The 25,071-nt window shown below is 42.2% G+C and overlaps 2 protein-coding genes across 4 annotated transcripts; both read left to right on the top strand.

The window, feature by feature from the left end:
- The first annotated feature begins 248 nt into the window (after positions 1 to 248).
- AP5S1 (adaptor related protein complex 5 subunit sigma 1) lies at positions 249 to 22,440 on the top strand. 3 transcript variants are annotated; one of them, XR_006271796.1, is made up of 4 exons: positions 249 to 511; positions 1,509 to 1,685; positions 3,159 to 3,648; positions 22,308 to 22,440. XR_006271796.1 is itself a non-coding variant. In XM_043480504.1 (3 exons), the coding sequence occupies exons 2-3, from the start codon at positions 1,513 to 1,515 to the stop codon at positions 3,583 to 3,585; spliced, it is 600 nt and encodes a 199-aa protein (XP_043336439.1). In that variant the 5' UTR covers positions 251 to 511; positions 1,509 to 1,512; the 3' UTR covers positions 3,586 to 4,250. The 3 variants fall into 3 exon arrangements, 1 of the variants encoding a protein (XP_043336439.1); XR_006271795.1 differs by lacking the exon at positions 22,308 to 22,440 and adding an exon at positions 11,843 to 11,904; XM_043480504.1 differs by lacking the exon at positions 22,308 to 22,440 and having other exon boundaries at positions 251 to 511; positions 3,159 to 4,250.
- Positions 22,441 to 22,551: 111 nt separating this feature from the next.
- Positions 22,552 to 23,600, top strand: LOC122448859 (glycine cleavage system H protein, mitochondrial). The gene has a single exon (XM_043480505.1). It carries the CDS (start codon positions 22,552 to 22,554, stop codon positions 23,071 to 23,073), a length of 522 nt encoding a protein of 173 aa, XP_043336440.1. The 3' UTR covers positions 23,074 to 23,600.
- The last annotated feature ends 1,471 nt before the right edge of the window (positions 23,601 to 25,071 follow it).

Here is a 25,071-nt window from a genome sequence, read left to right as displayed (position 1 = left end):
TGGACAGAGGAATCTGGCAGGCTACAGTCTATGAGGTCGCAAAGAGTTGTACACGACTGAGTGACTAAGCACACATACACACACACTGCGGGTTCCCACGCATGTGAACTAGTTTTAGATCCGCTGCCCTGCACCTTCAGACCCTGCCTCTTCCGGAAGCGCCACAAGCCGGGTCGCTACGCCCCCTCGCGGCCGCCGGGGAAAATGGCCTGGGGCTCGGGGGTTGCAGGACTACCAGTGGGAACCTCGCGTACTCAATCAGCGAGTGACCAGCATAGGCCGCGCAGGGAACTCGGGGCTAGGGGTCTTTGTCAGACGATGCAAGTTGCCCACACCCCGCCCTCGGAGCGCATTTCCGGAAATGAGACCTCGCCCACCCGGAGACTGTCACGCTCGGACGCGCGCCCGCTAGTGGCGTGCGCAGGCGCCCAAGTGCCGCGCAGCCGCCATTTTGCCCCTTTAGCCGAGGGACTTGGCCCGTTATTAGAAGTTTGCAGGCACGAAAGGAAAGGTGAGTACCACTCCCTGAGGACAGCGGCCCGGGGTTGCGGTGCACACTCAGTCCGCCCCACCCCACCCCACACAGTTGGTTAGCTGGGGCAAGCAACTACAACCCCCCAGATGCACTGCGCCTCGGGGTTGCGCGAGGCCCGTGGCGAAGATTGATGACGTAAATCTTCTCGTGGCTAGAGGGTCATGGGAGGTTAGCTCAGGTCTTCGGGCTTGGGTTTTAAAGAACCTTCTGGAACCTTCATTTTTAACCGGTTTAAGCTGGCGGTCTATTCACCCTTAGTCGAAGATCCCTGCTACCTTTCAGTCCTGGGCTGGTCATTTAGCCAGTCAGACATCATTATTTTTTCTATTTCATGGTCTTTGTTTTGACATGATCTCAGGCTTACAGATTTCAAGACTGAAAGTTTCTTTCTGTAAACTTTTTATAAAGAACTCCTGTATACGTAATATTCTAATTCAGTTTGTTGCAGATGTGATGCTCCTTTACTTGTGTATTTAGAAGTACTTAAGTGTGTATTTTCTAAAAACAAGGACGTTCCCCTATATTTAAAACCAGGTAATATTGATCAGGACGATTATTTAACCTGTAAACCATATTTAAATGCTTCCAGTTATCCTAATAATGCTGTATATTGAAGCTACCAATTTTTCTGCCAGGGTTGTATTCCTCTGTCCTGTGTCTTCGGCCTTCTTCAATCTGGAGGATCTCCCCAGTGTCTCTTCACTCTGATAACTTACAGTTTTAAAAATTCCTGGCCAGCAGTTTGTATATTTGGCATTGGGGTTGTCCAGGATATCTTAGCCATTAGACTCCGTTGTGGGCAGAGGTGCTGGCCAGAGCTGGGCGTGTGTCTTGGGTGGCTAAGGAGGACCAGTGACCAGCCACACCACCCTCCAGGCGGAGCTAGGCCAAACGCTTTCTGTGGTTGCCTCCCTTGCGGGGGTTATATACTCATCTCACTGAAGTGTCTGACTTCTCTGTATCATCATCCCAGAGCCATGGTCCACGCCTTCCTCATCCACACCCTGCGGGCCACCAAGGCTGAGGAGGGCTTTTGCCGAGTGCTCTATTCTTGCTTCTTCGGTGCCGAGAATTCACCCAATGACCCACAGCCACGCAGTGCTGAGAGGGACAGACTTCTCCGAAAGGAGCAGATTTTGGCCGTGGCCAGGTAACCACACCATCCAGCCCAGCCCCAAGGCTTCCTGGTCAGTGATTATGATAGGTTTTCTGGGAGGGCACAGAGAAACAAGAGGACTAAGAAGCAGAGAGAAAGTTTTTAGAATAGTGCTTTCGAAGAGTCTTCCCAGTTGTTCACAAGTATTATATGAAAGGGGGTTAAAGAAATAATGTTATTATCATGATTATTTATTATAGTTATTTAGCATTTACTATAACTTTTTTGTAGTTAGTATTATTTAGCATGTGTGTAGTAAGCATTTTATGTTCTGCATATTTCATGTATATGAGCTCATTTTATCTTTGAAACAGTGTTTTGAGATAGGTATATTATCCACATCTTACAGATGAGTATATAGAGAGTTAAAGGAATTTGAAGATTACAGATGAGCTATAGAATCTATAAAGTGAAAGAGTTGGGATTTGAGTGTAAACAGTACAGATTAAACATGCTTTGAGTGCAGGACTTTTCAGGGCCCTTAGTGTGCCTTTAAGCTTTATGAATCTCTAAAAAGGAGAGAGAATGTAGTTTGTGGGAATCTTCACCAAGAGCCTCCTGAAAGCCTTGGATCCAGAGAGTATACAGCTGGGAAACACTGTTCCAGATGGGGTAGCTGGCCTGGGACCCTTTCCTCCCAGACCCAGACTGAAACAACAGGTGCCAGAGTCTCCTGGCCCCTCTGCATTTTGGGTGGACGGTTAACACTCTGGGGCAACCCTGGACCAGCCTCTTGTTACCTCTTTATTTCTCTGGGCCTCCTCCCCATTATGGGACACAGAAAACCAAACAGGTGTCTTTAAGAGCAGCCTGGGACTTCCCTGGTGGTCTAGTGGCTAAGACTCCACACTATCAAGGCAGGAGGCCCAGGTTCCAAGTTCAATCCCTGATCAGGGAACTAGATCCCCCATGCCACAACTAAGACTTGGAAGAGCCAAATAAATATCTTAAAAAAAAAAAAAATAGCAGCCTGTACATGGCCCAGATTGGAAGGTGATTCATGAGAGGTCCAAGGGTGATTTGAAAAGCCTGGATGTCCAAGTGGAAAGTTTTTCTTTTCTCTTTGGAGAAGGCTTCAGGATGGGGTGAGGGTGGGGAGTTTACAGACATCCTGGGTAGGATGTAGCTTATATTCCACTTCTCATCTCTTATTGAGATGTTGAGGAGGCCTCTGTGAATCAGTTAGGGGAGGGATCTTCTTCCCCTGATGCCCCTTCCCAGGCCAAGGAGCTGTATTCAGAACCTGCCTTCTCTTGGCTGCATAGAGTGAAACGGGTCAGGACCTGGAGGCTGGAGCCTAAATTCCTGTCTGGGCTCATGCTTTCTGTACTGTGGCCCTGGGCAGGGTCACTGCACTTCGTCTTTCCAGGGCTCAGTCTCTACATCTAGTTATGGGGATAATGGCAGCTCCTAGCTCCACGGGTGGTCCTGAGGATGACAAGTCCATGACCCACCTATTCTTCCCAGGCAGGTGGAGTCCATGTACCAGCTGCAGCAGCAGGCGTGTGGCCGGCACGCTGTGGACCTGCAGCCCCAGTCCTCAGATGATCCAGTTGCCCTTCATGAGGCCCCATGTGGGGCCTTCCGCCTGGCGCCAGGGGACCCTTTCCAGGAACCTCGGACAGTGGTGTGGCTAGGCGTGATCTCTATAGGCTTTGCCCTGGTGCTGGATGCTCACGAGAACCTGCTGCTGGTGGAGAGCACGCTTCGATTGCTGGCTCGCCTTCTCCTTGACCACCTCCGACTGCTGGTCCCTGGTGCCAACCTCCTGCTGAGGGCTGACTGCATCGAAGGCGTCCTCACCCGCTTCCTGCCCCATGGTCAGCTGCTCTTCCTCAATGACCAGTTTGTCCAGGGTCTAGAGAAAGAATTCAGTGCTGCCTGGTCCCACTGACCCACACTGGGATGGGAGTCCTCACAAGGTCAAGGAGATGCTGTTAAAGGGACACATAGTCAGGTAAAGTTTGTCATCCGCCTCCTCCTTCCCAGCCTGCTCTCAGCTCTGGTGTGCTGCCACACCCAGGACAAATGGATGGGACAAACTGGCAGAAAAGGGGCCTGGAGAGAGGGTAGAGAGGAGGAATCAGAGAACATCCTATGCCTGGAGCTGCCTTGTGACTTACTCAGAACTCCGCATCGGGCCAGCCCTGCTTGACCTGACCCTACTTTTCCCCATCCCTGCCAGCCAGCCTCCAGTTCACCAGCCCCTAGTGCTGGGGTAGTAAGGAACAGCTACTTGGAACTCGGCCCACTTTCTTCTTCCAAACCCATAGTCATCGCAGTGCAAAAGGAGTCTCTTGAGGCTTTCAGAGTTGGGGAGCTGGCCTCTGCCTTTGCACCTACTTAGGCACCATCATCAAGGATTTTGTTGGTTGGTGTCCAGCCCCACCGCAGTTCACAGAGGTGTGAGTTGTTCAGCAGAGAGGCTCCATAACTCCTTTTGAGCCCAGCCCATGCCCACCATCAGTCTATGGGGAGAGAAGGTGGTGTCAGGTGAATGCTAGAGGTCTGATGATGTTGTTTTCCTTTTGAATTAAAAGCACCGAGTGTGTGATTTCACCTTCTCTTTCTGTGAGTTTCATTAATGCACATCTGCTCCTGTACTACCTTGAGTTGGGTGTCTGAGCCTTCATGGCCAAGTATGTCCTCAGGAGGCTTCTTGAGAGGTCTCCGCATCTTGTCCTTCTTATCACCTGTCTCCTTATATGCCTCCTTTGGATGGTAGCACTTGCTTCCTCTACTACAATGTGGTGGGTTGGTGTGGATCCCTGAGAAGGAGCGCCTGAGACAGGATTAGGTACAAGCAGTTTATGTTGGAGGTGATCACAGAAAGCCCTGGAAGGGGAGGCAGATTATGTGCTAAGAGGAGTAGCTGGGGTCTTAGTGCACCAAGTGCTTCTGGGGACCAGTGCACAACAGTTGCCTCTGAATGACCTCACCTAAGGGTTGAAGGACTATGGGTGTTTGCCTGGAATTCCCTTCCATCTGATTGTGAGATGCTCCCAGGGCAAATTCCCTGGTTCTTTCTATACCAACAAAAAGCCACTGGGCCTGCCCTATGGTCAGGCCCAAAAAGTTATGGGGCAGGCTGCCCAGCTGCTGTAAGGGAGACGTTACTCAGCAGTTCCTAGTGATGGGTTAAAATGATTCAGTTGAGGTCTTCCTTGGTGGTCCAGTGGCTAAGACTCCGTCCTCTCAAGGGTTCAATCCTTGGTCAGGGAACTAGATCCCACATGCCACAGCTAAGACCCGGTGCAGCCAAATAAATAATTTTTTTTTTTAAAGAGTATGAACATTATTTTTCAACTTAATGAACACCTATTACAAAATAAAATGATTCAATTGGGACGAAACCTCAGTTACATCTATTTTCATGATCTACTTGTGACCTGTGAGGTATGGCTTTCTTACGTTTGCAGAACGGGCCCCTCTAACGTGGTCAATCTGCAGGTGTGGGCCCAGTCTCATGTTTGCCAAATGTCAATTGCCCTTTGGCACCCAGGAAGGACCCACCAATATCCATTTAGGAGGCAGCATTTGTAGTTAGAGTTTTGCCCTTCCAAGTGCAGCCAAGGCCATCAGCTGTGCCATGCCTTCCACTGCTACTGTCACTGTTGGGACAAGGCCATGTTCTCCACCCTAGGGTGCCACAAATTACATTCTGACCTTGAAGCCTTGAAGAGATCCCAGTATGTATCTGTGGCAAGCTATGCCATTGGAAATGTCCCAGAGGCCCCCATTATGACACCCCTGCCCCTCCCCTCCAAACTGGTGGTCCTAGTGGAGTGGCTGTATTCTCACAAAAACAGGCCCCTCCAACTTTGGTCTAGGGCTTAAGTGTGGCTGGCCTGAAACTTTTCTGCCTATTTTTCAAACCGAACTTGAGGATGAGTTGTTCTTTAGTTGCTAAGTCATGTCTGGTTCTTTGTAACCCATGGACTGCAGCACACCAGGGTTCTCTGTCCTCCACTATCTCCTGGAGTTTGCTCAAACTCCTCTCCATTGCGTTGATGATGCTATCTAACCATCTCATCCTCTGTCGCCCCTTCTCCTGCCCTCAGTCTTTCCCAGCATCAAGGTCTTTTCCCATGAGTCAGCTCTTGACGTCACATAGCCAAAATATCGGAGCTTCAGCATCAGTCCTTCCAGAGAATATTCAGGGTTGATTTCTTTAGGGCTGACTGGTTTGATATCCTTGCTGTCCAAGGGACTCTCAAGAGTCTTCTCCAGCACCACAGTTCGAAAGCATCAGTTTTTCGGTGCTCATCCTTTATGGTCCAACTCACATCTGTACATGACTACTGGAAGAACCATAGCTTTGAACATACGGACCTTTGTTGGCAAAGTGATGTCTCTGCTTTTTAATAGCTGTCTAGGTTTGTCATAGCTTTCCTTCCAAGGAGTAAGCATGTTGTTTTAAGCCAGCTTTTACACTCTCCTCTTTCTTTTTTTTTTTACACTCTCCTCTTTCACCTTCATCAAGAGACTCTTTAGTTCTTTTCCGCTTTCTGCCATTAGGGTGCTATCATCTGCATATCTGAGGTTGTTTATATTTCTGCTGGCAATCTTGATTCCAGCTTATGATTCATCCAGCCTGGCATTTCACATAATGTACTCTGCATATAAGTTAAATAAGCAAAGTGACAGAGTACAGCCTTGACTTACTCCTTTCCCAGTTTTGAACCAGTCCTTTATTCTGTGTTGGGTTCTAACTGTTGCTTCTTGACCTGCATACAGGTTTCTCAGGAGGCAGGTAAGGTGGTCTGGTATTCCCATCTCTTTAAGAATTTTTTACAGTTTATTGTGATCCACACAGTCAAAGGCTTTAGCATGGTCAATGAAGCGGAAGTAGATGTTTTTTTAGAACTCCCTTGCTTTTTCTATGATCCAGCAGATGTTGGCAATTTGATCTCTGGTTCCTCTGCCTTTTCTAAATCCAGCTTGTACATCTGTAAGTTCTAGGTTCTCATACTTTTGAAGCCTAGCTTGAAGGATTTTGAGCGTTACCTTGCTAGCATGTGAAATGAGTGCAGTTGTACAGTAGTTTGAATATTCTTTGCCATTGCCCTTCTTTGGGATTGTAATGAAAACTGAAATGAAAACCTTTTCCAGTCTTGTGGCCATTGCTTAGTTTTCCAAGTTTGCTGGCATATTGAGTACAGAACTTTAACAGTGTCATTTTTTTTAGGATTTCAAATAGCTCAGCTGGAATTCCATCGCCTCTACTAGCTTTGCTTATAGTAATGCTTCCTAAGGCCCACTTGACTTCACCCTCCAGGATGTCTGGCTCTTAAGTGAGTGACCACCCCATGAGGATGAGAGTGAGACCCTCTTCTCTTAGAAGCTGTGTGAAGTTGGGATTAGGTGAGGCTTGAGGTGTTGGTTCCCATCAGGTTAATTTACAGTGTTGCATTAGTTTCTGGTGTACAACAAAGTGGTTCAGTTATATATATATATATACACACATATTCTTTTGCATTATGGTTTATTACAGGATATTGAATGTATTGATATTAATAGTTCCTGTGCTGTACAGTCAGACCTTGCTGTTTATTTTATATATAGTAGTTTGTACCTGCTAATCTCAAGGTCCTTATTTATCTCTCCCTCACTCCCTCCCCACCTTGGCAACTGCAGGTCTGTTCTCTGTGTCTATGAGTCTGTTTCTGTTTCATAAATAAGTTCATTTGTGTCTTATTTTAGATGCCATGTATAAGTGATACCATATGGTACTTGTCTTTCTCTTTCTGACATCACTTAGTATGGTAATCTCTAGGTTCATGCATGTTGCTGCTAATGGTATTACTTCATTCTTTTTTTGTGGCTGAGTAGTATTCCACTGTGTATGCATACCATATTTTCTTTATCCATTTATCTGTTTGTGGATGTTTAGGTTGCTTCCATGTCTTGGCAATGGTAAATAGTGCTGCTGTGAACATGGGGGTACATGTTTATTTTCAAATTAAGTTTCTCTGGATACACACCCAGGAGTGGGATTGCTGGATCATATGGTAACTCTGTTTTTAGTGTTTAGAGGAACTTCCACACTGTTTTCCATTTGTGTGTGCTCAGTCACTCAGTTGTGTATAACTCTTTGTGACCCCACAGACTATAGCCCGCAAGGCTCCTCTATCCATGGTTACAACTTTGCTATGATTGTTTATTAGTTCCTAGAGTTTTTTGGTTGATTCTTAGAGATTTTCTTCATAGACAATCACAGCAAATGCTAACAAATAGTTTTATTTCTTCCTTCCCCGTTTACTTTGGGCTCCCCTGGTGGCTCAGTCGGTAAAAAATCCCCTGCAATGCAGGAGACACGGAGACGCAGGTTCAGTCGCTCAGTCAGGAAGATCCCCTGGAGGAGAGCATGGCAACCCACTTTAGTACTCTTGCCAGGAAAATTGCATAGTCCGTAAGGTCGCAAAGAGTCGGACATGATTGAATCGACTGAACACACACCATTTCCTTACCTTTTATTTCCTTTTCTTATCTTATTGCATTCCTTGCCTTGTGCCTGATCTTAGTGGGAAAGCTGGTTTCTCACCATTAGATATGATGTTTCTTGTAGGTTTTTGTAGACGTTCTTTATCAGATTGAGGAAGTTCCCCTCTGTATCTAGTTTGGTGAGAGTTTTTTATCATGAATGGATGTTGAATTTTGTAAAATGTTTTTCCCTTGTCTATTGGTATGATCATGTGATTTTTCAGTCTGTTGATGTGATGCCATTAATTAATTTTTGAATGTTGAGCCAGCCTTGCATACCTGGGATAAATCCCACGTGATCGTGGTGTATAATTCTTTATACATTGTTGGATTCTATTTACTAATATTTTGTTGAGGAGTTTTGCATCTATGTTCATGAGTGATATTGGTCTACAGTTTTCTTGTCTGCTTTTGTCAGGTTGTATTTTGGTAATGCTTTTGTCAGATTGTATTATGGTCATGCTGGTCTCATAGAATGAGTTAGGAACTGTCCCCTCTGCTCCTCCATCTTCAGGAGCAGATGTTAACAAATTGGTGCGTTTTCTTTCCTAAACGTTTGGCAGACTACTAGCGAACCCATTTTGCCCAGCCTTGAATTTTAAAAAAAAATTTTTTTTTTAATTAAATTCTGTGGGATTTGCTTGGTGGTTCAGTGGCTAAGACTCTGCACTCCCAGTGTAGGGGGCCTGGCTCAATCCCCGGTCAGGGAACTAGATCCCACATGCCTCAACTAAAAAAGAAAATCCCACGTGCTGTAACCAAGACCTAGTGCAGCCAAAAAAATAAATAGTAAAAAAATTAAATTTTGTTCTCTAAATAGGTAACATGGTTTAGAAATAAAAATGATAAAAACATTTTTATTGAAAAACTTGCCCCTGCCTCCTCATCTACCTAGTTTCACCCTCTGTTTTGTTGGATAATAGCCTTCTAGGTTTCCTGCATATGTTTCTATTTCTCTTTATACAAATATAAGCAAATATGTACATTATGTACATATGTACTAATGAGTGTTTTTATTTTATTTAATACTTCCTGCACTGTTTTCTTACACAGTAGGTTGCCTGCTGTATATAGGATTCTGCACTTGTTTGTTTCCCTTAACAGTGTATCCTGGTGATCTTTTTATAGTAGTACATAGCATTCTTATTCTTATCCATTGAGTGGATCCCTCGAGAAAGGCATGGCAACCCATTCCAGTATTGTTGCCTGGAGAATCCCCATGGAGCCTGGTGGGCTACAGTGCGTGGGGTCGCAAAGAGTCAGACATGACTGAGCAAATAACACACACATTATTGTAGTTCCTTTATTTAACAAGCTGAAAATTACTGTGAAATAGTTCAGGTTTATAAAAAAGTGCAGAAGGGGACTTCCCAGGTGGTCCAGTTGTTAAGACTCTGTGCTTCTGCTGTAGGGGGTGTGGGTTCAGTCCCTGGTTGGAGAACTAGGATCCCACGTGCTGCACAGCACAGCCAAAAAAAATCGGTATTAGTTTTTAAGTTATGAATTTTCCTCTCACTGATGCTTTAGCTGTATCCTATAGAGATTCTGACCTTTGATATTTTCTAGAAAATCTACATCTTTAAAAAAAATTTCTTTTTTTTTCCTCCCTCTGATTCCCTATTTCTGTACAACTTCTTAAGAACACTATTCCTGAGTTCTTATATGTTCAAAACAATTTTTTTGGAGCCTTTATACTTGTTCTTTTTGCCTGAGTGCCTCAAGGATTCTTTGTTTTCTAGTATTTTTTTTTTTTTACTGTATTTGTAATTTTTTAAAAAATTTTCAAATTGTATTTTATTTTTAATTGGAGGATAATTACTTTACAATATTGTGATGGTTTCTAGTATACATCAGCATGAATCAGGGAACCCAAAGCCTGTGCTCTGTGACAACCTAGAGGGATGGGATGGGGAGGGAGGTTCAAGAGAGAGGGGACATATGTTTGTCTATGGAATATGTCTTTTAATATAAACATTGTTGTGATTTTTTTCAAATGTAGATTGAAATCCTTTTTTATTTCAGAAACATTTTCCTAAATTATATTTTTAAATGGCTATTGTATTTCATCATGCATAACTATCTTTTTTCTCCATAATCCTGTTAACATCGCAGATCCCAGAAAGCACAAAAAAGAAAGAGTACTTCATGAAGATGAATCTCACATTTCAGTGAGGCAGAAACTGTATCACAGTGGCCTCAATAGACTCGGTTTAGCTTAACCTAGGAGAGAGCCTGCAGACTAGGAAGTTCATGAGGCTCACGCATGTGACTCAGATCTCTGCCTTCTGGGTGGTTCCAGGTGTTCCACCCCTGTGGCACTGGTCTGTCCTTTAGTATTTCAATACCAATTGCTTGATGGACTCCTTTTCCAATTTTGAACCAGTCCATTGTTCCATGTCTGGTTCTAACTGCTGCTTCTTGACCTGCACACAGGTGTCTTAGGAGGCAAGTAGGGTGGTCTGGTATTCCCATCTCTTAAGAATTTTCCGCGGTTTGTTATGATCCACACAGTCAAAGACTTGAGCATAGTCAGTGGAGTGGAAGTAGATGTTTTTCGGGAATTCTCTTCCTTTTTCTATGATCCAGTGGATGTTGGCAATTTGATCACTGGTTCCTTTGCCGTTTCTAAATCCACCTTGAACATCTGGAAGTTCTCGGTTCATGTACTTTTGAAGCCTTACTTGGAGAATTTTGAGCATTACTTTGCTAGCATGTGAAATGAGTGCAGTTGTGCGGTAGTGTGAACATTTTTTGGCATCTCTTTTCTTTGGGATTGGAATGAAAACTGACCTTTTCCTGTCCTGTGGCCACTGCTGAGTTTTCCAAATTTGCTGGCATATTGAGTGCAGCACTTGTAACAGCATCATCTTTTAGGATTTGAAATAGCTCAGCTGGAATTCTATCACCTCCCCTATCTTTGTTCGTAGTGATGTTTTCTAAGGCCCACTTGACTTCACATTCCAGGATATCTGGCTTACCATTGTGGCTATCTGGGTCATTAAGATCTTTTTTTGTGTAGTTATTCTGTGTATTCTTACCACCTCTTCTTAATATCTTCTGCTTCTGTTAGGTCCATACCATTTCTGTCCTTTATTGTGCCCATTTTTGCATGAGATTTTCCCTTGGTATCTCTAATTTTCTTGAGGAGATCTCTAGTCTTTCCCATTCTATGGTTTTCCTCTATTTCTTTGCATGTTCACTAAGGGCTTCCGTGGTGGATCAGATGGCAAAGAATCTGTGTGCAATGCAGGAGACCTGGGTTCGATCCCTGGGTCAGGAAGATCCCTTGGAGAAGGGAATGGCGATCCACTCCAGTATTCTTACCTGCAGAATCCCATGGACAGAGGAGCCTGAAAGGCTACAGTTGATGGGGTCGCAAAGAGCTGGACAGACTGAGCAACTAACACTTTCACTTTTCACTTTCACTTAAGAAGGCTTTCTTATCTCTCTTTGCTATTCTTTGGAACTCTGCATTCAGATGGTTTTATCTTTCCTTTTCTCCGTTGCCTTTCACTTGGCTTCTTTTCTCAGTGATTTGTAAGGCCTCCTCAGACAACCATTTTGCCTTTTTGCATTTCTTTTTCTTGGGGATGGTTTTCATCACTCCTTGGGGAAAGGAGTACGTCGAGGCTGTATGTTTTCACCCTGCTTATTTAACTTATATGCAGAGTACATCATGAGCAATGCTGGACTGGATGAAGCAGAAGCTGGAATCAAGATTGCTGGGAGAAATATCAATAACCTCAGATACACAGATGACACCACCCTTATGGCAGAAAACAAGGAGGAACTTGATGAAGGTGAAAGAGGGGAGTGGAAAAGCTGGCTTAAAACTCAGTATTCAAAAAACTAAGATCATGCCATCCGATCCCATCACTTCATGGCAAATAGATGGGGAAACAATGGAAACAGAGACAGACTTTATTTTCTTGGGCTCCAAAATCACTGCATATGGTGACTGCAGCCAGGAAATTAAAAGATGCTTGCTCCTTGGAAGAAAACCTATGACAAACGTAGAGAGCCTTTTAAAAAGCAGAGACATTACTTTGCCGGCAAAGGTCTGTCTAGTCAAAAACTACTCGTTTTTCCAGTAGTCACGTATGGATATGAGAGTTGGACTCATAAAGAAGGCTGAGCACTGAAGAATTGATGCTTTTGAGCTATTGTGTTGGAGAAAACCCTTGAGAGTTGCTTGGACAGCAAGCAGATCAAACCAGTCAATCCTAAAGGTAATCAACCCTGAATAGTCATTGGAAAGACTGATGCTGAAGCTGAAGCTCTAATACTTTGGCCACTTGATGCAAAGAGCCGACTCACTAGAAAAGACTGTGATGGTGGGAAAGATTGAAGGTAGGAGTTAGGGACGACAGAGGATGAGATGGTTACATGGCATCGCCAACTCAGTGGATATGAGTTTGAGCAAACTCTGTGAGATGGTGAAGGACAGGGAACCTGGCGTGCTGCAGTCCGTGGTCGCAAAGAGTTGGACATGATTGAGTGGCTGAACAACAGTAACAATTGCTTGAGCCCTCATCCTGCCTGAAGTGGGACACTTGCTATTGCCCCAGCGCATCTTATGTGTCTCATGGGCGTCACTTGTCCTTGTCCTCATCTTCTGCGACATTGTCCATCTTACTTGGGTCTCAGTGCATGTGATTTCTCCCTCTCCCTGCCCTGATATATTTGCTTAGGTGCAGAATACATGCTCTTTGCCTTGATGCCACCAAAGAATCAGGTTTTTGGGCACAACAGACTTTTTATAAACTTTGGAGGATAGAGGAGGGTTATCTTATAGAATGACAAAGCAAAAAACTTAAGATTTAGTGTTAGACACCATGTTTCCTGAGTCTCTTGACCATAACCCCCAAGAGGGTCTTATCACTCCTAGTTCCCCCTTGTCCTTGGCCTCCCATCAACTTTCAGACTGCTCCCTTCTGCTTTATTATTATTATTACATTTACTGAAAACTTTTTTCATTTTTTATTGTAAAATATACATAACATAAAATTGAACATTTTAACCATTTTTTAAAAAATTTGTATTTCTTTAAAACTATGAAAGTATAATAACACATTTACAGGAAACTTGGAAAATACAGAACAAGGTTCCACTGTATATTACAGTTGTTTTATTTAAGTAGATAAATTAAGATTTTTAGTTGGAGTTTCAAAGTCAAACTCAAAAATTAATACGGTGAATATACAGAGAGGTAGAAGGGTATAGTAGACCTGCAATGCACTGTGAACCAATACAACATAATGAAGATTTATACAATTTTCATACAACAGGAGGAAACAAATTCTATTTAAGTTCCCATAGACTATAAGCTAGGAGATACTGGAAAATATCCAGGGACATAAAACAAAGTGCAAAATTTTCATTGTCTAAAGGTATTAAAATCATACAGAATCAAAAAGAAATCATACAGAATCTGTTCTCTTATCACTGTGGAATTATGTTAGAAATCAATATCAAAATATTTGAAAATAACCCACATATTTTCAAGTGCAACATGACATTTACCAAGAGAGATCTTCAACTTAGCCATTGAAAGCCTCAATAAAGTTAGACTGAAAAAAATACAGAGGATGATTGCAGAGAGGAAAGCATTTAAATGAGAAATTAATATCAGAATGAGAAATTAATGCTAAGAATACTTTAAAAAAAATCCCATGTATTTGGGAATGTCCACTTTTAAATGATGGGTATATCTAAGAAGCCATAACAAGGAAATTAGAGAATATTTGTAATAGAGTAAAAATGAAAAGAGAATTTATCAGAATTTGTTGCATGCAGCTAAAGCTGCTCAATGCAGTTAAATATAGTGTGGAGTTTTGAATAAGTTATGCAAATAAATGATGGACACTAGCATAAAATTTTATGAAATTTGAACAAAATCTGTACTTTAGTTAATAATACTATATCACTTGTTAATTTCCTGTTTGTTTCCTTTTTTCTTTACAGCATAGTATTTCTAATCCAGTTCTCAGAATTGGATTAGAAGTTTCAAGCCTGATTGAAATTTTTTTTTTAAATCACTAAGATAATAAATTTTCTAGAATTTTAGCAGTAATACTAGATGCCAAAATACTAGAAACTATATCAAAATTTTGAGTGAATATAAATTAAGAATTTAGCATTCTATTCATACCTAGAAAACAAGTGGAATCAAAATATCATAAATTTTTTCAGGCAAAAATTCATAAATTTTCAAAAAAAAATATATGAAAGTGAAAGTTGCTCAGTCATGTCCAACTCTTTGTGACCCATAGTCCATGGAATTCTCCAGGCCAGAATACTGGAGTGGGTAACCTTTCCCTTCTCCAGGGGGTCTTCCCAATCCAGGGATCAGACCCAGGTTTCCCACATTGCAGGCAGATTCTTTACCAGTTGAGCCACAGAGAAGCCTAAGAATACTGGAGTGGGTAGCCTATCCCTTCTCCAGTGGATCTTCCTGACCCAGGAATTGAACCGGGGTCTCCTGCATTGCAGGCAGATTCTTTACCAACTAAGCTATAAGGGAAGCTCCATACTCTATTATACATGCTATACATATATATATATAAAAGCTTTTTTACTATGCTTGATAAAGGCTTGAGAAAGAACAACAACAACAAAAAGAGATGGAGAAATTGGAAAACAAACTGAATGAAATAGGAACACTGAATATGAAATAGAAAAAGTGAAACAAATGAGATAAAAGCAAAAAAATTATCATGTAGTCCAGTTGTTTTTAAACATGGATGCTCCTTAGAAACACATCTGGAGCTTTGGAGAAAAATAGTGATACCTGGGCATTTGTATTTTTCAAAAAATTGCAAGATAATTCTGTATGCATCTGGATTTTAAAAAGCAATTACAAGATTTTCTATTAAATGGTAGTTTTAGTGACAGATAATTCTCTTATTTTCTGTTGACTAATCATGATATTGTGTGCTTAGTCACTCAGTCTTGTCTGACTCTTCGAGACCCCATGGACTGTAAGCCCACCAGACTCCTCTGTCCATGGCGATTCTCCAGGCAAGATACTGGAGTGAGTTGCCATGCCCTCCTTCAGGGGATCTCTCAACCCAGGGATCAGACCCAGGTCTCCTGTGTTGCAGGTGGATTCTTTACTGTCTGGGCCACCAGGGAAGCCCATTATGATATTAAGCAAATAATAGGTACATAATAAAAATAGTAATAGTAATTGACAATTTTTACAGTCAATACCCAAAGAAGAATAAAAGATAGTTACATTGCAAGCCATAATGGAAACATGATTAACCTAACAATATAAAATAATTACATGCAATTTGAGGGGTTAGGTAGAGTGATGTGGTAAGTGGAAGTGCGTACACACACATGTTCTCATCTGCCCAGCTAGTTTACTCTATTGGATGGTGCGTTTAATCCATTTACTATTAAGGTAATTATCGGTATGTATGATCCTATTACAATTTTCATAATTGTTTTGGGTTTATTTTGTGTAGGTCTTCACTTTCTCTTTTATTTCCTGCCTAGAGAAGTTCCTTTAGCATTTATTGCAAAGCTGGTTTGGTGGTTCTGAATTCTCTTAACTTTTGCTTGTCTGGAAAGTTTTTGATTTCTCCATCAAATCTGAAGGAGAGTCTTGCTGGTAGAGTATTCTTGGTTGTACGTTCTTCCCTTTCATCACCTTAAATATATCGTGACATTCCTTTCTGGCTTGTAGAGTTTCTGTTGAGAAATCAGCTGATAACCTTCTGGGAGTTTCCTCCTATGTTATCTGTTGTTTTTCCTTTGTTGCTTTTAATAGTTTGTCTTTAATTTTCATCATTTTGATTACTATGTATCTTGGTGTGTTCCTCCTTGGGTTTATCCTTCCTGGGACTCTCTGTGCTTCCTGGACTTGGTTGACTATTTCCTTTCCCATATTTTCCTTGCCCTTTCAGCTATTATCTCTTCAAATATTTTCTGGAGTCCATCCTTTCTTCTCCTTCTGGGACCCCTATAATGCGAATGTTGGTGCGTTTAATGTTGTCCCAGAGGTCTTTTAGGCTGTCTTCATTTCTTTTCATTCTTTTTTCTGTACTCTGTTCTGCAGCAGTGATTTCCACCATTCTGTTCTCCAGGTCATTTATCCGTTCTTCTGCCTCAGTTATTCTGCTGTTGATTCCTTCTAGTGTATTGTTCATCTCTGTTTGTTTGTTCTTTAGTTCTTCCAGGTCTTTGGTAAACATTTCTTGCATCTTCTAAATCTTTGCCTCCTTTCTTTTTCTGAGATCCTGGATCATCTTCACCATCATTATTCGGAATTCTTTTTCTGGAAGGCTGCCTATCTCCACTTCATTTGGTTGATTTTCTGGGATTTTATCTTGTCCCTTCAAAGATCTTGGGCAAAACCTTTTGCTTTTTCATCCTGATTAGTTTTCTGTAATGTGGTTTTGTTTCTAGCTGCTGCAGGATTGTGGCGGTTCTTGCTTCTTCTGTCTGCCCTCTGTTGGATGAGGCTAAGAGACTTGTATAAGCTTGCTGATGGGAGGGACTGATGGTGGAAAAACTGGGTCTTACTCTGGTGGGCAGGGCTATGCTCAGTTCAGTTCTGTTCAGTCACTCAGTAGTATCTGACTCTTTGTGACACCATGGACTGCAGCTTGCCAGGCTTCCTTGTCCATCACCAACTCCCGAAGCTTTCTCAAACTCATGTCCATCGAGTCGGTGATGCCATCCAACCATCTCATCCTCTGTTGGTCCCCTTCTCCTCCTGCCTTCACTCTTTCCCCGCATCAGTCTTTTCCAGTGAGTCAGTTCTTCACATCAGGTGGCCAAAGTATTGGAGTTTCAGCTTCAGCCTCAGTCCTTCAAATGACTAGTCAAGGTTGATTTCCTTTAGGATTGACTAGTTTGATCTCCTTGCAGTCCAAGAGACTCTCAAAAATCTTCTCCAACACCACAGTTCAAAAGCATCAATTCTTCAGTGCTCAGCTTTCTTTATAGTCAAACTCTTAACATTCATACATGACTATTGGAAAAACCATAGCTTTAACTAGATGGACCTTTGTTGGCAAAGTAATGTCTCTGCTTTTTAATACACTGTCTAAGTTTGTCATAGCTTTTCTTCCAAGGAGCAAGCGTCTTTTAATTTCATGGCTGCAGTCACCATCTGCAGTGATTTTGGAGCCCCCCAAAATCAAGTCTGTCACTGTTCCCATTGTTTCCCCATCTATTTACCATGCAGTGATGGGATTGGATGCCATGAGCTTAGTTTTTTGAATATTGAGTTTTAAGCCAACTTTTTCACTCTCCTCTTTCACGTTCATCACGAGGCTCTTTAGTTCTTCGCTTTCTGCCAGAAGGGTAGTGTCATCTGGGTATCTGAGGTTATTGACATTTCTCCCTTGGCAATCTTGATTCTAGCTTGTGTTTCGTCTAGCCTGGCATTTCTTATGATACATTCTGCATATAAGTTAAATAAGCAGAGTGACAGTATACATCCTTGGATACTCCTTTCCCAATTTGGAACTGGTCTGTTGTTACATGTCCAGTCCTAACTGCTGCTTCTCAGTAAAACTTTAATCCAGTTATCTGCTGATTGGTGGGGTTGTGCTCCCTCTCAGTTAGTTCTTTGGCCTGAGGGGCCCAGCCCTGGGCTCTATGGTAGGATTAATGGTGACCTCCTAGAGGACTTCCACCAAGGGGCCCCTTCCAGGACTGCTGTTGCCAGTGCCTCCATCCCCATGGCAAGCCATGCTGACCCAGATCTCTATAGGGGACACTCAAGCACTAGCAGGTAGGCCTGGTTCAGTCTTCTGTGAGGTCACTGCTCCATTCCCCTGGGTCTTGGCACACACAAGATTTTGTTTGTGTCCTACAAGAGTAGAGTCTCTTGTTTTCCCCAGTTCTTTGAAAGTTCTGTAATCAAATCCCACTGGCTTTCAAAGTCAGATTCCTTGGGGATTCCCCATCCCTTTGCATGATCCCCAGGCTGGGAAGCCTGACATGAGGCTCACAACGGTGGGAGAACTTCTTTGATAGCACTCTTCTCCAGATTTTGAGTCATCCACCCAGCTGGTATGGGATTTTATTTTATCATGTTGGGCCCCTCCTACTATCTTGTTTCAGCTTCTTCTTTGCCCTTGGACGTAGTGTATCTTTTTTTGGTGGGTTCCAGCATCCTCTTGATGGTGGTTCAATAACTAGTTGCAATTTTGGTCCTCTCACAGAAGGAAATGAGCACATTTCCTTCTACTCCGCCATCTTGAACTGGAAGCCCTTAACCATTTTTAAGTGTCCAATTTAGTGGCCTTAGGTACACTCATATGATTTTTTTTTTTTTTGGGCAAGCTACACATGCGGGATCTTAGTTCCCTGACCAGGGATTGAACCCGTGACCCCTGCAGTGGAAGCACAGAGTCTTAATCACTGGACCACCAGAGAAGTCCCTATTATATTTATTTTTAGAAGGTTTTCATCATTCAAATAGGAATTCTGTACCCATTAAGCAGTAACTCTCTGTGCTCCCTTCTATACCCTCTGATCTCCAGCACCTCAATTTTATTCCTGTTCATTCCTTCTTCCTTGTTCATATTAAGCAGTTTAGGTCTCCATCCCCATCCAACTTGGTTCCACGCCTAACTTTAATAGCGTAGCTGTGCCCACCTAAAAATGAGAAAGAAAAAGACTGTTCTGGGGCTCCATCTTCAGCAGCTCAAAGCATATTTTGAATTCTGCTTTGAAATCCCAAACTTTTATGGGATGTGACTAAATTCTCAGGGAAGACTTCCTTTGTCACTAATGTGTGTAAGCTGAAGAGGATTATAGAGAGGGATATCTTCGAGAGATGAATTATGTGTTATATATTCCCCTGAAGGGGCAGGTGTAGCTGTAATAATTTTTTTTTTTTTTTTGGTTTGCATCACAATCCATTCAGAATCTTATTTCCCTGACTGAGGATCCAACAAGTGCCTCCAGCAGCAGGAAGCATGGGGTCTTAATAGCTGGGCCACCAAGGAAGTCCCTGTATTAATTTTTACTAGCTTTGTTCACTCCACTCCAATTGCGTGTTTTATTTGTGTGTTTTATAGCTTACTGTTTCTTTTTCCCATCATGTTATAACCTCCAAGAGGGTTTATATTGTGTCTCTTGTTTTCTACATTATACTTACACCTGGCACATAGCAGCCACCCAATATGGAATGAATGAATGAAAATTGGTTTACAGAAATCTCCTTGGGCCAGAAATTCTGCAACATCTCCATGTAACAACTTTTGGGGGCCAGAAGTTCTGCAACTTCACCATGTAACAACTTTTTCTTTCTCCTGGGGAGCAGAGAGAAACAATAGACTGTGTCTGAAATCTCTCAAGGTTGGTAGAGCCCAGGATGAAAGGTCCCTTTCACAGATGATAAGCTGCTTGTTACAGCAAAGGAAACATCATGCAGCATCTGCAAGTTTCCTGCTGCAAGGTCCCCCGAGTTCAGAAGTTCTACTGGCTGCTTTCACATTTCTATTAAGGAATAGGAGTTTTTCCCCTCAGTGTTTTGAAAGAGGTCAGAGTTGTGATCGACTGTTACTACAGGCCTATGATTTCTGCCCCTAGGAAAAATGAGTAAAAAGGTGGGCAGAAATCCTCTTTCTGAAAGTCACCAGGAGGTGGCTTTGTCCACCCTAGTTATACAAGCCACATCAGCTTGAGGGCCCAAAAGTCTTTGGACCAGTAGAGACTCCATCTTCAGCTGGAGCTGGGAGCAGAGCATTTATTATCTGGACATTATTTGTGATTGATATTTAATCAGAAGCAAAAGGGCATTAAAACCCTTTGATAGGTCTCTGGCTCACATGGTCCTGTAATATCCATGTAATGAAAACAAAGTAAATCATGGGCAAGAGGAGCCCTCTCTGATCCAGAGAGGTCCTAAGGTATGTGGTGGATAACAAAAATGATCAGTAAAAATAACTTCCCTATGTCCATGAATAATGAGTTAGTAAATATAATGAAAGATCTTCAGGACAAAAAAATTATAAAATGCCTAGATCCAATATAATTAGAAATACATTTGTCTGTACAAAGAAGATGTATGAACTATGTTGAGATGCTGTTATAAAACTGTTGGTGAAAGATTCATGAGCAACAGGATTTTTATGTAGCCTTTTCATTAATTACTTATTAGTTACAAATGAGGAAATAGTAAATCTATAGTGGGGAAGCTGGAGGACACCCCCTTTATCAAGTGATGGAAGTGGATATCCTTAGTAGTGGGACAAGTGGACATCCAGTGCCTCCTGATGTGCAGGAAGGACAGTGTCACTTCTGAGCATTAGGAATGCTTACCCTGAATCTGATTAGGAGGATAAAACCAGACACACCCAAGAAGCGGAAAATTCTGACATACAGTCTTCAAAAATATCAAGGCAGTTAAAGGCTGAGGAACTGCTTCGTCTAAAAGGGGAAAAAAGAAACATGACAACTCAAGGCAATGGGTGATCACAAGTTGGGTCCTGAATCTGGAAAAAGTTGTTATTGTCAGGGCATTATTGGGACAGTGATGGGATCTGGAAGCCCAGGACTCTCAATGGATCCATGGATAGAATTCATGGGATCCTGCAATTCAGATGAGGAAGAAATGCATCTTTTTCACTAATTACTAGGTAAAATTAAGTTTTCATTGGTCTTTTTTCTATGTTATCATATAAAATGTGTGAAATGCTGCCCAGACTTTGTAGTGTCTTGTGAAGTACTTGCATGTTTTTAACTAATTGCGTTTTCAGTGTTTTCTCTGTCCTCGGTGTTGGTGCATAAAGGCCTTTCTGTTGGTAGGATTCCTTATTTCCCCAACACTGCAGATATTTAAAGTGTGCGGTTTGATGAGACTTGACATATGTATATATACCCATGAAACAGTCACCACAAACATGATAATGAACATATCTATCACTCCTCCCCAAAAGTGTGCTTTTTGTAATTTCCTTCCATTTAGAATGTTGGCTATGAATGACAATGCTATTAGCAGGATCTAAGACTTGGTCACCAAAAGAAATTATGGGTATTTTAGTATTACAATAGAGTTGATGCAGATACCTGAGATTATCATCTATGCATGACACTGCTTACATATTTATTTACTGAAACAGTTGTTTAATACTTTAATGTATTTCAGTAGTGACTTTTGTTTTTTTGTAACCCTATATATCTTTAAATGCCTTTAAAAACATTTTTCTGGCCTATGAATGTTACCAGACAGCTCAAGGAATCACTGGCCCACACCAAGTTAAGTGCTCATGTTCTAAAGATGAGCAGCCCCATGTGTAAGACCCTCCTGTTCTGGCCTGTGTGACTCATCCGCAGGCCAGTCCCTACCTGGCTCCTTCAAAAGCAAGCTAACCTGTGGATGTGCACAGAACTTCCCTGATGCTTTTTATTGACTCGCTCTTTTCTTAAAAATATTTATTTATTTGTCTGTGTTGGGTCTTAGTTGTGGTACTGGGACTTACTTGCCCTGTGGCATGTGGGATCTTAGTTCCCCAACCAGGGACTGAAGTCACAACTCTTGTACTGCAAGGCAGATTCTTAACCACTAGACTACCAGGGAAGTGGTGGTTCATCTTAACATGAGCAAAGTTCACCAGACATTTGGGGAAAGCCTCCAATGTAAAAGAGAAACTTTATTTAGTTTTTTGTAAATAGCAAGAAATGGCTTCAGAGAAAAACCATGTAGGAACATAAAAGAATTTTTTTTTAAAGAAGACCTTCTAATTTTTCTTCTCAGTAATGAGATTCAGGAAGAGATCACATCCATTAAACAACACCAGGAAGAACAGTTAATAAGTTCTCAATAAATTGTTACTCCTTAAATTAAAAATCAATTAGAAGATTTAGAAAATAAGGTTAAGGAACCTAAGGAAAATGATACAATAAAGGGACAGAAAAAGGTAATACAGGGAATCTTGTTGCTTTGCACAAAAGAGAATCCAGATACTTGGGATTTGCTGGCTAGTTCCAGAAGTGGGACACATGATGGGAGCTGTGGACTAGTGTGGTAGATTACCATAACTTTTCAACCCACCATTATTCCCACCCTTGCAATGTGGCTTTACATCACTTTCTGGAAGAGGTGGAGTCTGTTTCCACTACCCTTGAATTTGGGCTAATCTTGTAACTTGTTTTGATCAATAGAATGTGGCTGAAGTGATGTGCCATTTGGAGCCTAGGCCTAAAGAGCGTTTTGCTCTCTCTCTGAAACCTGCCCAACCACCATAAAAAAAACAAGCCTAGGCTAACCTGCTGGAGGATGAGTAACCACGTGGAGCAGAGATGATCCATTTCAGCAGAACACCTCCAAACCAGTCAGTTCCCAACAGACTGCCAACTGACTGCAAAGTCACGAATGAGCTAAAATAAGAAATACCTAGCAGCGAACATGGCGCTGCAAGCGGTGCGGAGCGTGCGGGCCGCGGTCGGCAGCCTGCGCGCCATCTCGGCACCTAGCGCGCCCTGCTCGCCGCGGCCATGGGGACTGCGGGCGGGTGCCGTCCGGGCACTGCGCACCGGCCCTGCTCTGCTGTCGGTGCGGAAATTCACAGAAAAACACGAATGGGTAACAACAGAAAACGGTGTTGGAACAGTGGGAATCAGCAATTTTGCACAGGAAGCTTTGGGAGATGTTGTTTACTGTAGTCTGCCTGAAGTTGGGACAAAGTTGAACAAACAAGAGGAGTTTGGAGCTTTGGAAAGTGTGAAAGCTGCTAGTGAACTCTATTCCCCTCTATCAGGAGAAGTAACTGAAATTAATACAGCTCTAGCAGAAAATCCAGGACTTGTCAACAAGTCTTGTTATGAAGATGGTTGGCTGATCAAGATGACGTTCAGTAACCCTTCAGAACTAGATGAACTAATGAGTGAAGAAGCATATGAAAAATACATAAAATCTATTGAGGAATGAAAATGGAACCCCTAAATAAACTACTTTGAAACAACTTAATCTAGCATAGTTGTCTTAAATTAGTGGTGGATAGATATTTAAAAAGCAACTTTTAGCAAAAGAAACTACTTGTAACAATGTTTCCTGAAGAAAATACCCCTTAACTTTCTAATGCCTTCAGATAAACACTGTGTATCTTTTCCACAGCATCCTGTGGTTTTTAGGCTAGGCTCCAGTTATAATATTCAGAATTCCTGAAATTATCTCTGATAAAACTAATTATAAAAATTATGTAATTCAAGGATAACATGGTTATCTTATACCTTATATGACATTGTAACTTGCTTACAGCTATCCTTGGATTTGGGTCAAAATGATCTTCCCACTAGAAATAACTGCCAGTGGAGAAAAGTTTGTTAGTTGTATAGTGTCTAGTGAAGAATATTACTGTCTTAATTTTGCAATATACTGTGTTTGCTGGTGCTATTTTTATACAGTGAAGCAACAGCCTTGCAGGAGAATAAACAATTTAATAAAAAAAAAAAAAAGAACTACCTAGCTAAGCCCAACTTCAAATCACCAACCCACAGATATGTGAGCTAAATAAATAATTGCTGTTTTAGTCTAACATTTTGGGGGTAGTTTTTTAATCAGCAAAAGCTAAGTGATAAAACTGGCTCCCTCTATCTCCTTATAGAATGCTTTCCTATATTGGGCAGAGGCTACAAAGTAAGAAAATACATTTTCCAGATTCCTTTGCAGCTAGAATTAAGAATATTAAGATCTGACAATTAGATGCCCCACCAGAGATTGGGGTTGGGGGACAGAGGCCATTTTCTTTCTGTCACTTATGCTCACAGCAGGAGACAGAGAGGTGAGGGTCTCGAGCCAGTCTCAGTTGCCAGACTCAACCAGATGTTGAGACAGAGCTATGCGGAGCTGGAGGTGGCATCACTGGCCTTCTTGCTTCTGACCATGGTTATGGTGATGTGCTCTTGAACTCAGTTACTCCAGTGGCAGCCTTCTGACTCCTGCTCCTCCAGTCCCCTTCACTTATTTTGCACCAACTAATTCCTTGCATGAAATTCCTTACTGTGAAAAAATTGAGCATGTCAAGTGTTGGTGAAAAAGCAGCCTGGAGCACCTGGAACCATTGATGCACTTGCTGGTGGTAGTGTAAAGTGGTGCACCCACTTTGGAAAATTGATTGGAAACTTCTAATAAAGTTAAACATACCCTACCCTATTGTCCAGCAATTTAAAAAAATAATTATTTACTTTTGTTATTTATTTTTAATTGCACTGAATCTTCATTGCTGTGCGTGGGCTTTCTGTAATTATGATGCGCTGGCTTCTTCTTGTGACTTCTCATTGCAGAGCTCTAGGATGCAAGGGCTCAGTAGTTGTGGCTCACAGGCTTAGTTGCCTTGCAGCATGTGGAATCTTCCTAGACCAGGGATCTAACCCATGTCCCCTGCATTGGCAGGTAGATTCTTAACCATTGGACCACTAGGGAAATTTTAACCACTGAACCACCTGTCCATCAATTTTTAAATGAGTGCATAACTCCACAAAAAGACTTACATGTGCATATCCACAGCAATTTTTTTTATATATAAAGCATTTCTATTAAAAATATTTATTTATTTGGCTGTGTCGGGTCTTAGGTGTGTCATGCAGGATCTTTCGTTGTGCACAAAGTCTCCCATTCTGAGGGATTTCTGTTTTCTTCACTGAGCTCCAGATCCTGGGGGAAGGGCCCTAGGAAAGCAGATGGCAAGAGGGCCTGAATGCAAGTTGGGCACCAAGAAGTGTGACAGAGGGACTTCCCTGGTGGTTCAGTAGTTGAGAATCCCCCTTCCAGTGCAGGGGATGTGGCTTTGATTCCTGACCAGGGAACTAAGATCTCACGTGCTATGAGGCAACTAAGCCTGAGTGTCCCAACTATAGAGCCCTCACCACAACAGAAGATTCTGCAGGCTGCAAGGAAGATCCTGCATGCCAATTAAGACCTGAAGCA

The sequence above is a fragment of the Cervus canadensis genome, chromosome 10 (genome assembly GCF_019320065.1).
Source record: "Cervus canadensis isolate Bull #8, Minnesota chromosome 10, ASM1932006v1, whole genome shotgun sequence".
NCBI lineage: Eukaryota > Metazoa > Chordata > Mammalia > Artiodactyla > Cervidae > Cervus > Cervus canadensis.
The sequence above is the reverse complement of the archived record's forward strand: the minus strand, read 5'-3'. Positions and strand labels throughout refer to the sequence as shown.

What these genes read in the sequence shown, in the direction of transcription:
- AP5S1 (XM_043480504.1), top strand. Translation starts at nt 1,513, where the DNA reads ATGGTCCACGCCTTCCTCATCCACACCCTGCGGGCCACCAAGGCTGAG. An exon ending in CAGATTTTGGCCGTGGCCAG is followed by an intron (nt 1,686 to 3,158) that starts GTAACCACACCA and finishes TATTCTTCCCAG; the next exon opens with GCAGGTGGAGTCCATGTACC.
- LOC122448859 (XM_043480505.1), top strand. Translation starts at nt 22,552, where the DNA reads ATGGCGCTGCAAGCGGTGCGGAGCGTGCGGGCCGCGGTCGGCAGCCTG.